The sequence below is a fragment of the Rhinoderma darwinii genome, chromosome 2 (genome assembly GCF_050947455.1).
Source record: "Rhinoderma darwinii isolate aRhiDar2 chromosome 2, aRhiDar2.hap1, whole genome shotgun sequence".
In the NCBI taxonomy this organism is placed as follows: Eukaryota; Metazoa; Chordata; class Amphibia; order Anura; family Rhinodermatidae; genus Rhinoderma; species Rhinoderma darwinii.
Window position 1 is genome coordinate 300,532,806 of NC_134688.1, and position 15,586 is coordinate 300,548,391.

Below are 15,586 nucleotides of genomic sequence, written 5' to 3' on the forward strand. Positions count from 1 at the left end.
ATACACACAGCCAGCACTTGCACTGAACGTGAAAGACACATCTCGATATCAAAATGTCAGCCTGTATTCTTTGCTGGCCACAGCTTGCATTTCTAAACTTCGTATTTTGCTGGAAAGATCATTCTATTAATGTAATACTAAATAAATGTAGATAATGTTTCAATGTAGAAGATTACCTGTTGGCTTGGAAACTGGCACAACACAGAGGTAATGTTACTGGCATATTGTGCCATCTCTTTTTTTATTGCTTTTTCCACATTTAATGGAATACGCCCTGAAACACTCGTCATAATGTCCTGAAGTTCAAGCAGAGGTAGTGATGGATCCCTGAGGGTCTTCATCAGTCTTTCCACCCAGTCTTTTAGCTGCCAAGGAAAAAATTATTCAGTTTTTTTTGTCACTTTTTGACACAAGATCGAAATAGACATTGAAAAAGACTTACACTTTTGTATAAAACATGTCGGATTTGATGCAATATCTATTGGGAGGTGGATTGTTTTTTCTACATTTAGAACTTCATATACTACTCCTGCTTGAAGCTTTATTGCAAACAACGGTATTGGATCCCGCCATTCAGATGGAAATAATAATAATACAGCCCATTTAATGCAGCCACCCAGACCTCCTGTGCTTTCATTAGTTAGGTACTCAAGCTTATACTGTAAAGCATCCATAAACTTTTTAGTCCCTTTGGCATATGTCTAGCAGGTTTCCATTTGGATCCTTTTTTGTAGTTAATTATTATTATGAAAGTAAATGGCAGACGTAACCAAGCTTCCGGATCACTCTTAAGAAAGAAAAAAAAGCATCTATTAATTGGATGACAACTGTATACATTTTTTAACGTATAAGTTTGACTGACATGCCAAAGCCATCCTGAAAATGCACATGTTTGGAGACTTCCTTGACAGCATTTATTTGTGTCAAACGTACAGTATGAGGTGAGGTTTTCTGTCCAAACGTTGTGTGAAGTTAGTCTAAATTCTGTATATTCCATACATCAAGGTGCATCAGACTATGTCAGGTCTCAAAATTAAAAAAAAAATCAGGAGACTAAGGTTTATGGAATATATAGGATAAATTCCGCCTCCATAAAAGGACAAGTCAAGGGTCTGTAGTCTTTTTAGTGACTAATGTTGCACAAGACTAAAATCCCTAGCCTTACGTGATGGCATGGCTGTGGTGAAACGAGGTTATGAAATTACTGCATACCTGCGGCTTCCTGCTTCCTCTCACACAAATTGATCTTAGAAATATTAACATTAGTTTTAAATATCTATTATGGATTAGTTACCTTGCCGCTGAAATAAGGTTCTGGAAGACAGTATCCATTCATAACGTTTACCAAGTTATCTAGAACATAGTGAAAAACCCGATGTAGCTTCTCTCCTTGCATGGCAGTGCTATGTACAATTGGCAAAGATCCTGTGTGGAGATCAGCCTAGAAACAATTCAAAAAAAGATCATCTGCATACATACATGCACAATACATGAAGAGGACAATTATATACAAAGATTGGCTTTCTTTACTTAAATATAAAACTTTTTTACCCCTTAGTGACCACCAATATTTGCAGTTTTAACGGCGGTCACGAAGGGGCCTTAGGCTAAGCCGCCGCCTTGTCATGGCAGCCTAATCTAAGTCCTGCACGGGGGACTGGAGCGGGTGCTCGGCTGTCTGATGACAGCCGGGCTCCTGCTCCAACGGTAGTGATTGAAGTTTACTTCAATAGCGACCGCGGCATTTAAGTCTTTTACAGAGGGAGGGAGCTCCCTCTGTCACCCATTGGCGGCCCGCAAATGCGATTGCAGGCTACCGATGTATTGCCATGGCAGCCGGGGGCTTAACAAAGGCCCCTTGGCCCACCATGGCTATATGCCTATTAGGCCGTGCCAGAAGCACGTCCTAATCGATTGCCTGTCAGTTTTACACTGACAGGCTATAATGCTTCGGTATACTATGTATACCAAAGCATTTTATCGACGGATCAAAAGATCGCATAGTGAAGTCCCCTAGTGGGACTGATAAAATAAGTAAGTAAGTAGTGTGAAATAAATAAAAATTACAGTTAAATAAAATAAAACCATTTAGTGGTTTTATTCAGTAAAAGTATAAAAAACAAACAAAAAGTACACATATATGGTATCACCATGACCGTAATGACCCAAACAAAACAATAAAGTTAACATGTAATTTTAACCGCAAGGTGAATGCCATAAAAAAATCCCCGCAAAAAACATTGGCGAAATTGCCATTTTTTTCCATTGCCCCCCAAAAAAGTAATAATAAAAGTTAATCAATAAGTCAATGTACCCCAAAAAATACCAATGAAAACTACATCTCATCCTGCAAAAAACAATCCCACATATCACCTAATTGACTGAAAAATAAAAAAATGACGGCTCTTGGAAAGCAACGATGCAAAAACAAATCAGTTTAGTTCAAAAGTATTTTTATTGTGCAAAAGCAGTAAAACATAAAAAACCTATACAATCGCCGTAATCGTACCGACCCATAGAATAAAGGTAACATGTTATTTATGCTGCACGGTGAACAGCGTAAAACTTAAAAAGTGTAGAATAATGGCGGAATTACTGTTTTTTTTCTATTCTCCCCCCAAAAAAGTTAATCAAAAAATTATACGTACCCCAAAATGGTGCCATTAAAAAATACAACTAATCACACCAAAAATAAGTCCTCATACAGCTATGTCGACGAAAAAAGTTATAGCTCTTTAAATGCGAAAAATTGCTTGTCACTAGGGCCCAAAATGGGCTTGTCACTAAGGGGTTAATAATGCACATTAAAAGGAGTTTACAAGGATTAAATTAATGCATGTCAATGAGCAGCAAGTGCAAAGTTATGTTGCTTTCCAAATGCATAGATTTACCTAATTTCCAAAATCCAGCAGACCTCCTTCACGCCTCTTATTGATGGTCAGTGGTTACATTCATTTGGTCATTAGCATAGCAGCAATATTGCCCATTATTGCCTAGTCCCCCATGAATCGCATTAAAACAGCACGCCTGACCGCCCACAGAAGTCAAGCTCCTACCATGAGTGCCACAGGTGCACGCGCAGTAGGCGATGACTATTTCCACCTACATGGCAAATTTTCATTCCTCGCTTCTCACTGTAATTTGCATAGACATCCACAGTAGCATGCACCAGCAGAGAATGGAGGCGCACAGAGAGGTGAGGTGGGGTTTTACATGACTATCCACAGAACTACATACCCCCTCTCCCAGGCATGGCACTGGTTAACTAAACAATATAGACAAATTGTGCACTTGAAAGGGTAGGAAAATAGGTAGAGTCAAATAGGCTGGAACTAATGTTTAGCATTTTTCTGGTTTCACTTGGTTCGTTAACATTTTTGAAAAACTTAAAAAAACCTTTTATGGAGCATCATCTGACCGCTGTATTTCTTGGGTATCTATTGTATAAGGGGACCTGCTGAAAGGGAGCCAGTATGCGAACTGGCACCAACTAAACGGACCCTATTTAGGAGGCTGAAAGATTGCTTTGGTTGTATGCGAAATAAGATACGTTTAATAGTGGCTGAGGGGATTCATGCGAGCTCCCCTTCTGGCTGCTCAGACTTTTTGCAAAAAGAAAAAGTCTGATTAGCTGGAAGATGCAATCACGTGAGTGCACTCATGTGACCTAAATTGCATGTTTAGAGAATCATTTGCCCCGGATCTCCTGACCGAATAGTAGGTATTGTGTATCCACTGACTTCCCTTTGCATTATACACATCTTGTTGCATAAAATTCTAAAACTGAGGGTTTGTCTAGCTTAGTTTAGGAAAGTAAATTAATGTATGCTTGTCTTGTCAATGAAGTGTTCTCTGCCAAAGAACGAGGGGTTTCCAGTCTGAATATCCTGCATAGTTGTAAGCCACATATATAATACTGCTGAAATTTCTAACTAATAGTTCACAGGCACCATGAAAGTTTTACTCATTTTAAACCTCCAAGATTTCTTACCTGCTGAACCCTGCTGGGGTCATCTAGCTGAAGTTTAGCAATTATACAGCCAGGCTCAAGAACAGCCCCAGGGCGCTTTACATAATGTATACATCCGGACTCCATGGCTGTCAGAGTCATTACCATCTTCATCACCTGTAAGAGATATTGGCCCACATTTACTAATACTGTTTGATAGCTAGAAAGCATAAACTTAAACTTGGCACATTCTGTGCCTTCCTTGTCTATTACAGGGGTGCATGCTGTAAGGACAAAAGATAGGTCAGCACTCCATAGTGATATTAGTCATTTTTAAATGTTAATTTTTCATCCATGCCATGCAATACACCACCGTGTCAACGTTTCAAAGAGAATGTAGCATTTGTAGCAACATTTCAGGTGTGAACGCTTCGTCAGGCAGCAGGTGCAACAGATTTATTAACACTGGAATTTCATACGTCAGTCTTTAAAAAAAAAAAAAAAAAAAAAAAAAAGTGTGTTAGAGGGTACTGTGCCAAATTTATTTAAAGGCGAACATGTCAAAGTAAATTTGCCGGACTTTGGACTGTCCTAAAGACAGAAAATGAAATCTAAGCCTGCTATGAGCAAGCATAGATTTGAGCTAAAATTTATGCCATTATCTGGCTTCAGTATTAATATATCTGATAAAAAGGTGTAGACTATGCCCCCATTTATGGTAAACCTGCCCACTTTACTCAGCACATATATGGTGTGCACCATGATTTATCGACTTTCTTAGGCCAAAATCCAGGTGCAAAGCTCTAGATAAATTCCGCCCATAAAGGTTAAAAAAAAAATGTTGCATGCGAGGTGGAGCCCAAGCTATATTTCCAGCTTAAAAGGTCCAGCAAAGTGTGCAAATTTAAAATGTCGAACCTCTAATCAGATTAGTGTTGGCCCTTACACTTAGCATTCATGAATTACAGTGAAATTCCAATAATCTGACATTAGTAAAACATGACAGGTGCCCGATTGTCAGATAGTCCGGATTTTTTCAAAGTGAAAGAAACTCATGCCAAAATATCCTTCACATTTAATCTCTCCGGTACATGGATTGCTTATAATTATCTAAAAAATTTAGATAAAATAAAATAAAATAAAAATCACATTTATCTTCATATTTATTTTCCCATTGACTATATAAAGCCAGCACATCTTGCAGCTCAAAATACGGTTTATAATCCCTCAATACTCAAACCTTGTTAAAGAAAAAATGTTTTATTAAGGACCTGTGTACTACACCTTTATAAAACTTTTATTTAAACAAATATTTTGTTATTATAATATTTAACAATTTCTAGAAAGAAAAATAAATGTTTAAAAAACAGCAATAATTATAGATGTTCTGCAATACCTCAATTTCAGCATAGCACTGCCCTGAAAAGACGTGGCCTCCATCCTCCACCACATACTGAATAAGCTTGCCGGCAGAAGGAGAGCGCAGAATGGAAGGATCATTTTCCTTTTCAAAAACACAAGTTTTATTTCCGATAGTGATGCGGTACCTTTTGAAAAATAAATTCATGAGAACTACATGAGAATACAAAAGTAAGAAGAAGTGCGCATTCTGTTAAAAGAAAGTGTCCTATAGATTTTTCTCACTAGAAGCATCCCAAATCTTGGAAAACAACACCCCCCCCCACCCCATCACTACTCTCCCTAAACCTCGCCACCATGATCAATTGCTCTTCAGCTGAAGGAGGGGGGGCTGACTACCAGATTATTTGTTGTTTTTGGAGCTTGCAGAACATCTTTGTGTCTGATAGTCCATTAAATTATTTGCAGGATTACTTTTGTAACCTAGTTATTACTCCCAAAGTGTTCAGTGATCACAATCGCAATTTCAAGACTGTTGCATTCTTCTGATAATTGAATTTGTGTACTTGTGTTGAATTTATTGGGGGACAAAGCACCATGGATATAGGTCTTTGCCACTAGGAGGCTGACATTAGGTAATAAAGAGTTTTTGCTCCGCCCAGGCAGGCCATACCATTCCCACAGACATTGGCTTAATCATTGTTAAAAATGTCCACGCTCACGGAAGAAAATAAAAAAGGAGGAGATCCGTCTCCCAAATACATCAACAAAAAGGGATTTTACAGCGAGTACACAAATCCAATTTTATCATTAATATCATTAAGGGACACAACACTATGGGACGAGAGGATGGAAAAAGAAAAAGAAAAAAGAAAAAAAGCCATACAATACACCTAATGCAGCCTGCAGCACCTTGCGTCCCAGACTGGTATCAGATAAGGACAAAGAGTGGATCTGGTAGAACTTTGCTACCTGGGCTTCGGTGAACACTTTAACAGCCTTGAAAACCTAAGCGGCTGAATCCTGTTATCTCACCACCCAGCAAGCACCAAAAGTCCTTGTGGAACGAGCAGTGACCCAAAGGGGAGGAACTTTACCCTTGAACTGATAGTCTTACGAAATCACAGACCGAATCCAATGATTAATGGTTGCCTCGGGCGACGCCAATCCCTTGTGCAGCCCTTCAGGAAGAACAAAAAAAAGAATCAGAGCACCAAAAATGACTCTGTTGCAGCCAGATTGTTGCCAACTGCTCTTTCCTCATTGACATTGCAGAGCAGCTTCCAGGGATTGGAAGGGGAGGTACAAAAAGGAAGGACTATCTCCTCAATGATGTTGAAAGCTGAAGGGCCCCCATGATAAAATTAAAATCCCAAGACTGAGTGGGATGTCTGAAGGGAGAAACAGCATGAGCCACCCCTTGCAGAAAAATCTTTACCGGAAAACAAAAAGCTAAAGTTCACTGAAATAGTATAGACAGTGCAGAGACCTGTCTCTTAAGGGAAGATAATCCAAGTCCCTGCTCAAGAACTGACTGCAGGAAGAACAGGATCCTAGGTGTAGAACATACTATGCGGTGGAAACCACGTTCAGACCAGTGTAAGGGTATGTTCACACGATAGCAGGCATTTACGGCTGAAATGACAGAATTTCAGAAGAAAACAGCTGCGTCGTTTCAGCCGTAAATGCTCCTCCTCGTATTATGCGAGGCGTCTGTGACGCTCGTATATCTTGAGCTGCTCTTCATTGAGTTCAATGAAGAACGGCTCAAATTACGTTGCAAAGTGCCCTGCACTTCTTTGCCGAGGCAGTCAATTTACGCGTCGTCGTTTGACAGATGCCAAACGACGACGCGTAAATTACAGGTCGTCTGCACAATACGTCGGCAAACCCATTCAAATGAATGGGCAGATGTTTGCCGACGTATTGTAGCCCTATTTTCAGACGTAAAACGAGGCATAATACGCCTCGTTTACGTCTGAAAATAGGTCGTGTGAACCCAGCCTAAATAAGCCACGCCGTTAAACGCATCTGAGGTAAAGTGGAGTGAACCAGCAGGCCTTGGGAAAGCAGGTCGGCTTGTAGCCATGCGTTGACCAGGTCAGCATGCCTCGTCCTGCAAGGCCAGTCCGGTGCTACCCGGAAACACCCTTCACTTTGATCCTCCTGGGGAATCTGGGTAGTAACGGAAGGGGAGGGAAGAGATACAGAAGAAAGAACACCTGCCAAGGAGTGATAAGGGCATTGACTCGGATGGCCTCGGGAACCCACGCCATGGCCTTGAAGGCTGCTTGGTTGTGGTTGAGACAAGACGCAAAAAGATCCTTGTCTGGAGATCCCCATTTCTGGCAAATCCTAAAAGTGCAGCCTGGTCCCGAAATTAATAGGCGACTGCCGAGGAGTTGTTAGACTGGACAATGACCAGGCAACCCTGTACAGTAAGGGTATGTGCACACGATTACAACAATTACGGCTGAAATTACGGAGCTGTTTTCAGGCGAAAACAGCTCCTGCATTTCAGACGTAATTGCTCGTACTCGCGTTTTGTGAGGCGTCAATTACGGCCGTAATTTGGAACTGTTCTTCATTGAAGTCAATGAAAAACGGCTCAAATTACGTCCCAAGAAGTGTCCTGCACTTCTTTGACGACGCTGTTATTTTACGCGCCGTCTTTTGACAGCGACGCGTAAAATTACAGGTCGTCGGCACCCCCATTGAAATGAATGGGCAGATGTTTGCCGACGTATTTGAGCCGTGTTTTCAGGCGTAATTCGAGGCGTAAAACACCTCGTTTACACCTGAAAATAGGTTGTGTGAACCCAGCCTTGGAGTCCAATGGAAGGGGGCCCTCAATTCCGTTGAGATGGCCATCCATTGGAGGGCTAGGTAGAACCAGCCCTGAAGAATAGTTGACAAAGTTTCCACCAAATCTACTCCTGACGAACCCGAGAGGGAAGGAGAATCAACCTGTCTGGTGTACCCTGAGAATTGTCCCAGCTCATGAGAACCTCACCCTGAAGAGGCCTTGTGTGGAATGTTGCATAGGGAACGACCTCAAAAATGGTCAATACCATCTTGTCCAGCAGCCGCATACAGAAGCAGATGGAGGAGGGAGTTTTCTGGCGAATGAGATCCACCCGGCTCAGATTGCCTTGACTGACCTTATCCACTAGGAGATGAACCTTGGCTGTCCTGGTGTTGAAAATATTTTACAGAAACTCCACGCGCTGAGCTGGAACTAGGGAGGACTTTACCCTGTTGATTATCCACCTGAATCTCTTTAACGTGTTCAGAGTGACGTTAAGGCTGGAAAGTTTGTCCTCTCGGGAGGGGTCCTTCACCAATAGGTAGTCTATGTAGGGGATAACAGAGACTTCCCTGAAGCAGAGGAGTTCCATGACAGTCGCCAGAACCTTGGAGTGATGGCAAGATAAAAGAAAAAGGGCTACAAACTGGAAATTCCCTGCTATAGGAATGTGGAGGTAGTCATCACGGATCTTGATGGACGAAAGGAGTTCTCGTTCCATTGATGCAACCAATAAACTCAGGGATTTAATGTGAAACCTCCAAATACAATTTAGGCCGCTCAACTTCTTTAGATTTAGGCTGGGTCTGACTGATCCGTCCTTTTTGGGGACTGTAAAGATATAGAAGTAGAAGCCTTGACTGAGGTCCTGAGACCATCACTGCGTGGAGTAGAGAAGAATAAACAGCCAAGAAAAAAACAGAAGCGCGATTCAGTGCCAGAGGAGACGACAGAAAAACCCGACCTGGTGGGAGGGTTGAGAATTCTATTTTTTACCCTGTTGAGACCACTTCCCAAACCCAGGCGTCATTCACATGAGCGAAATATATCTCCTGAAAGAAGTCCTGTCCCCCATTCGGACAGCAGACGAGTGGGGAGACACCTTCAGGCTGAAGAGGTCTTGGAAGAAGAGGGCTTCTGGGGCCGGGGATACTGTTGCCAAGTGGTCTTAGGCTTGAACGATGGGTGTCTGGAGTCCAGGGGATGGCTAGATCTCTTCTTTTATCTCTAAAAGGAAAATGAACTCTAAGAGGAAAAGTTAGGAAAGGAATGAAACCTTTGAGAATGAACAGAAGGTTGTGGACGTCAGGGATGGTTCTAAGGCAGTAGAGAACTCTTACCATCAGTAGTCCCAGAGATTATTGCATCCAGATGATTTCTGAAAAGTCTGTCCCTAACAAAAGACAGTCCAACTGGGGCTTTTTAGGGAAGCAGGCATTGCCGCCCAATATTTTAACCAAATTCAGCCTCGTATAATTATTGAATTAGCCGACGCTCTGGCAGTGGTTGCAATTAGTATCAGGACTGCTGTTTGCTAGTCAACGATTTCTGCTTTCTCCATGTTCGGCCATTGCTAGGCAATGCCTTTGGTCCAAGTCTGGATTTGGTCATCATTTAGCTTTGCCTGGTTAATTAGGGTGGAGTACTCTTGGGCCTATATATACACACTTCAGGCCTGGATTACTCAGGTGCTGGTTATACTGTTTGTGGCATGTGCTAAACTCTTTCCAGACTCTAGCTGGTGACTTTGTTCTGGTCTAGGTGTTTGTTTGTTTGTTTGTGTTTGTTTGTTTGTTTGTTTGTACTGTGGAACCTGTTGGTCCTCTGTTTGTTTGCCTTTCCTGTGCAGGCCGGGGGGTTGTGTGGCATTATATACATGGGGGGCTGTGTCATATACAAGGGGGGCTGTGTAGCACTATCTACTGTATGGCACTATTTACAAGGGAGAGGGCTGCGTGGCACTATATACAGGGGGAGCTGTATGGTGCTATCTACAGGGGGGCTTTATGGCAATATCTACAGGGGGGTGCTAGCTACAAGTGGGGTGTGACACTGTCTACAGGGGGGCTGTATAGCACTGTCTACAGAGGGGCTGTATGGCACAATCTACAGGAGGCCCCAGTCAAAAGTTTGCTATGGAGCCCAGTCTTTCATAGTTCCGCCCCTGAGTACGAAGAACTTGCATGCATGGTTCTAGGGTTAGTTAGGATGTAAACACTGATATAGTTAATGATTATAAGCTACATTAATGATGATCAGTTTGAGCTGATGACTAGAAGCATTGTTACAAAGATGAGATCAGAGCGGCCAGGATTCTCAAAAAAGGACATGTTGTAGCACAGGTTACTAAAGGATTTTTCGCACACTGGGAGAAAACTACAAAATGGTCTTTCATATCACCTTGTTTAAAGAGGCTCTGTCACCACATTATAAATGCCCTTTCTTGTACATAATGTGATCGGCGCTGTAAGTTCGATTACAGCAGTGTTTTTTATTTAGAAAAACTATCATTTGTGACGGAGTTATGACCTATTTTAGCTTTATGCTAATGACTTTCTTAATGGACAACTGGGCGTGTTTTACTTTTTGACCAAGTGGGCGTTGTGGAGAGAAGTGTATGACGCTGACCAATCAGTGATCAATCAGCGTCATACACTTCTCCCCATTCATTTACACAGCATATAGTGATCTTATTACATCACTATGTGCAGCCACATAAACACACTATAACGTTACTCAAGTGTCCTGACAGTGACTATACATTACCTCCAGCCAGGAAGTGATGTCTATTCAGAATCCTGATACTTCTGTAGCGTATGTCTGATATTTACAGCAAGGCAAGTGTAATCTCGCGAGATTACGATGTAACCTGTCATTTAAAATGAGATTACACTTACCTTGCTGTAAATATCACACAGACGCTACAGAAGTATCAGGATTCTGAATAGACATCACGTGCTGGCTGGAGGGAATGTATATTCACTGTCAGGACACTTGAGTAGCGTTAGTTTGTGTATATGTGGCTGCATATAGTGTTCTAGTAAGAACACTATCTGCTGTGTAAATTAATGGAGAGAAGTGTATGACGCTAATTGGTCACTGATTGGTCAGCGTCATACACTTCTCTCCACAACGCCCACTTGGTCAAAAAGTAAAACACGCCCAGTTGTCCATTAAGAAAGTCATTAGCATAAAGCTAAAATAGGTCATAACTCCGTCAAAAATGATAGGCCACTTATAATGTGGTGACAGAGCCTCTTTAAGCCCTCCTTTAAGTAGAGACAAGTGTAGATAACCAAATAAGAAAAGCATTGTAGTACCGGTCAATTTCCTCTTTAATATATGTAGTATAGCTGCTGCCATCATAGGATAAGAGTAAGCCACCATCACTCAGTCTGTGCACATCTACTTCCACATAGGAGTTGTTCATTATAACAACATAGGAGTTTGGAGACTGTCGTGTAACCTGAAATTTCCAAAAGAATTAAAAAAAAATTGTTAAATAAGGTCAATACGGAGTATAATATTACAAAAAATAAGGAAGTAAAACAACTTTATTTGGATAGAACAATCCTAAGCAAGGAATTATGGGGAGTACTCATAGGTTAGTACCTTTCAAGTGATTTCTAATGCAAATAAAAAGTAATCAATCATCGAAGACTTTAGGGGTCAAAGAACGCCAAATTCAAGTCCTGCTCGTCCAATCGAAAAGGAGCATTAGAAGAGTAATATCTAGCAAATTGGGTATTTACTGTATATGGATGAAATGGGTGGTTCATGACATCACTTAGTGAAGGAGCTGACAGAGTTATGCCAAAACCACCTGAATCAAACACAAAGAAGCTCAAAGATTTCTACAAAACTGTAAGCAATATTGGGAGGGTTGTCAATCATTCAATCTGTAGACAAAATTATATTATTCTTTAAAGTCAATTATTTGATACCGGACCAACAAGAAGCTCTCGGATTTATCAAAGAGGTTTTCTAGGAACATAAATAATAATTAAGTACTTTCATAAAATTAATCAACTAATCAATAACTTTTTAAAAAACAAATATGCATTTATTTCCCCCACTGTGCCCATGTCTAAAATTTGCGGATGCATGTAAACAAAACCATAGCAGTTAACCCCTTAGTGTCTAAGCCTGTTTTGGCCTTGTGGACACAGCCGATTTTTGCAAATCTGACATGTGTTACTTTATGTGGTAATAACTCCAGAATGCTTTTGCCTATCCAAGCGATTCTGAGATTGTTTTCTCGTGACATGTTGTACTTTATGATACTGAAAAAATTGTCATTAAATTCAATATTTATTTGTAAAAAACACCAAAATTTAGAGAAAATTTGCAAAAATCTGCATTTTTCTAAATTGTAATGTATCTGCTTGTAAAACAGATAGTAATACCACACAAAATAGTTACTAGTTAAAATATCCTATATGTCTACTTTATGTTTGCATCGTTTTTTGAACGTCCTTTTATTTTTCTAGGACGTTACAAGGCTTAGAACTTTAGCTGGAATTTCTCGCATTTTCAAGAAAATTTCAAAAGGCTATATTTTCAGGGACCAGTTCAGTTCTGAAGCGGCTTTGAGGGCCTTATATATTAGAAAGTCCCCATAAATCACCCCATTTTAAAAACTGCACACCTCAAAGTATTCAAAATAGCATTCAGAAAGTATTTTAACCTTTTAGGCATTTCACAGGAAATAAAGCAAAGTAGAGGTGAAATGTACAAATTTCAATTATTTTTTTTTATGAAATTCATTTGTAATACATTTTTTCTGTAACACAGAAGGTTTTACGAGAGTAACGCAAATCAATACTTATTGCCCAGATTCTGCAGTTTTTAGAAATATCCCACATGTGGCTCTAGTGCGGTAATGGACTGAAACACAGGCCTCCGAAACAAAGGAGCACCTGGTGGATTTTGGGGCCTCTATTTGAAGAGGTCTTGTGGTGCCAAAACCGTGGAAAACCTCCAAAAGTGACCCCATTTTGGAAACTACACCCCTCAAGGAATTTTTCAAGAGGTATAGTTAGCATTTTTAGCCCACAGGTTTTTTGCTACATTTATTGAAACTGGTCTGTGAAAATGAAAATTTTTCTGAAAAAACATACAATGTTTTAGTTTTTACAAGGAATAAAGGAGAAAAAGCCCCCCAACATTTGTAAAGCAATGTCTCCCGATTACAGCAATACCCCATATGTGGTAATAAACTGCTGTTTGGACCTACGGCACGCCTCAAAAAGGAACGAGGGCCATTTGGATTTTGGAGCGCAGATTTTGCTGGAATGGTTTTCGGTGCCATGTCGTGTTTGCAAAGCCCTGGAGGGACCAGAACAGTGGAAACTCCCCAAATGTTACCCCATTTTGGAAACTACACCCCTCAAGGAATTTTTCTAGGGGTATAGTTAGCATTTTGACCCTACACGGTTTTTGCTGAATTTATGGGAATTATGCCGTGAAATTGAAAATCTAAATTTTTTTCTAATAAAATGTTGTTTTAGCTCAGATTTTTTCATTTTTACAATAGATAAAGGAGAAAAAACACCCCAATATTTGTAAAGCAAACTCTTCTGAGCACAGCAATACCCCATATGTGGTAATAAACTGCTGTTTGGACACACGGCGGAAGTTAGAAAGGACGGAGCGCCATTTGACTTTTGGAGCTCAAGTTTTGCTGGAATGGTTTGCGGCCCCATGTCACATTTGCAAAGCCACTGAGGGGCCAAAATAGTGCAAACGCAGCAAAAGTGACCCCATTTGGGAAACTATACCCCTCGTGGAATTTATCTAGCGGTATAGTGAGCATTTTGACCCCACAGTTTTTTGCTGAATTATTGGAATTATGCAGTGAAAATGAAAATCTACATTCTTTCCACTAAAATGTTGCATTTTTTTCATTTTCACAAGGAAGAGAAAAAGCGCCCCAACAATTGTAAACCAATTTCTCCCGAGTACGGTAATATCCCACATGTGGTCATAAACTGCTGCTTGGATACACAGCAGGGCTCAGAATGGCAGGAGTGCTACTTGGCATGTAGATTTTAGTTGATTGTTTTTTGGGCGCCATGTCGCATTTGCAGAGCCCCTGAGGTACCAGTACAGTAGAAACCCCTGAGATGTGACTCCATTTTGGAGACTATACCCCTCAGAGTAATCATCTAGGGGTGTACTGAGCATTTTGATCCCACAGGTGTTTCATAGATTGTATTAGAATGAGGCAGCATGAAAAAACGATTTTTTTTCCAAAAAATATGTCGTTTTGAACCCAATTTTTTTCCACAAGGGGTAATAGGAGAAAAAACAACACATAATTTGTTACCCAATTTCTCCCGAGTACGGCAATACCCCATGTGTGGCCCTAAACTGCTGTTTGAGCACATGGCAGAGCTCAAAATGGAAGGAGTGCCATGTGGCTTTTAGAGCACAGATTTTGCTGGACTGGTGTAGGGGCGCCATGTCGCATTTGCAGAGCTCCCTTAGGTACCAGAGTAGAGTGTAAAACCCTGAGAAGTGACCCCATTTTGTAAATTACACCCCTCAAGGCATTTATCATTTGCCTGGACATATGACAGGGCTTAGGAGTGAAAGGCACATGTGAGACCTATTTTGGTGATTTTCGCAGCATTAGCCCACAATGGCAGGGCTCTGGGGTCAAATAGTAAAACAAACCCCCATGTAGTGACCCCCATTTTGGAAACTGCACCCCTGAAGGCATTTCATTAACGGGTGTAGTGAGAATTTTGACCACACAGGTTTTTTTTTGTATATTAAATGAATGCTCAGTGGATGGTGCAAAGTGAAAATTGCAAATTTCCACAGGTATGTGCTATTTTAGTGCACAATATTTTGTGCCCAGTTCATGCCACTGAAGACAAATACCTCAAACTGTTAAGCGGGTTCTCCCGGGTATGGCGATGCCATATATGTGGACGTAAACTGCCCGATGGGCACGCTGCAGGGCTCAGAAGGGAGGGAGCGCCATTTGGCTTTTGGAGCGCAGATTTTGCTTAGTGGTAGTTTTGTTTGGGGTTTTGCTGGTATTTCAGTTTATGATGTGGGGGCATATGTAAGCTGTGCGGAGTACATCAGGGCATAATAAGAGGGTATAATAATGGGGTAAATAAATAATAATTCATAGATATGTGGCCGGTGTCGCACTGATAAATGGTGCCAGATCTTATCCGCTTTTGGAACACTCTGCACATTTTGCATCGCCATATTCTGAGAGCCAGAACTTTATTTTTTTCTCCACCGGAGCTGGGTGAGGGCTTATTTGTCACGGGACAATCTGTAGTTTTCATTGGTACCATTTTGGGGTACATGCGATTTTTTTGATCACTCTGTATTTAATTTTTTTTGGCAAGCAAGGTGACCAAAAACCTGCAATTCTGATGTTTTTTTGTTTTACGGCGTTCGCCATGCGCTATGAATGACAATTTTACTTTATTCTGCGGGTCGGTACG

The 15,586-nt window shown here is 40.9% G+C and overlaps 1 protein-coding gene across 3 annotated transcripts in view; it reads right to left on the reverse strand.

The window, feature by feature from the left end:
- The window catches only part of ACACA (acetyl-CoA carboxylase alpha), a 454,335-nt gene that overhangs the window by 361,410 nt on the left and 77,339 nt on the right, over positions 1–15,586 (reverse strand). For all 3 annotated transcript variants that reach the window (XM_075853501.1, XM_075853500.1, XM_075853502.1), the window contains exons 17-21: positions 11,435–11,580; positions 5,346–5,496; positions 3,992–4,126; positions 1,295–1,441; positions 177–365 (exon numbers count right to left, since the gene is read on the reverse strand). In XM_075853501.1, coding sequence (XP_075709616.1) covers positions 177–365; positions 1,295–1,441; positions 3,992–4,126; positions 5,346–5,496; positions 11,435–11,580 — 768 coding nt within the window. The remainder of the gene's footprint in view (positions 1–176; positions 366–1,294; positions 1,442–3,991; positions 4,127–5,345; positions 5,497–11,434; positions 11,581–15,586) is intronic.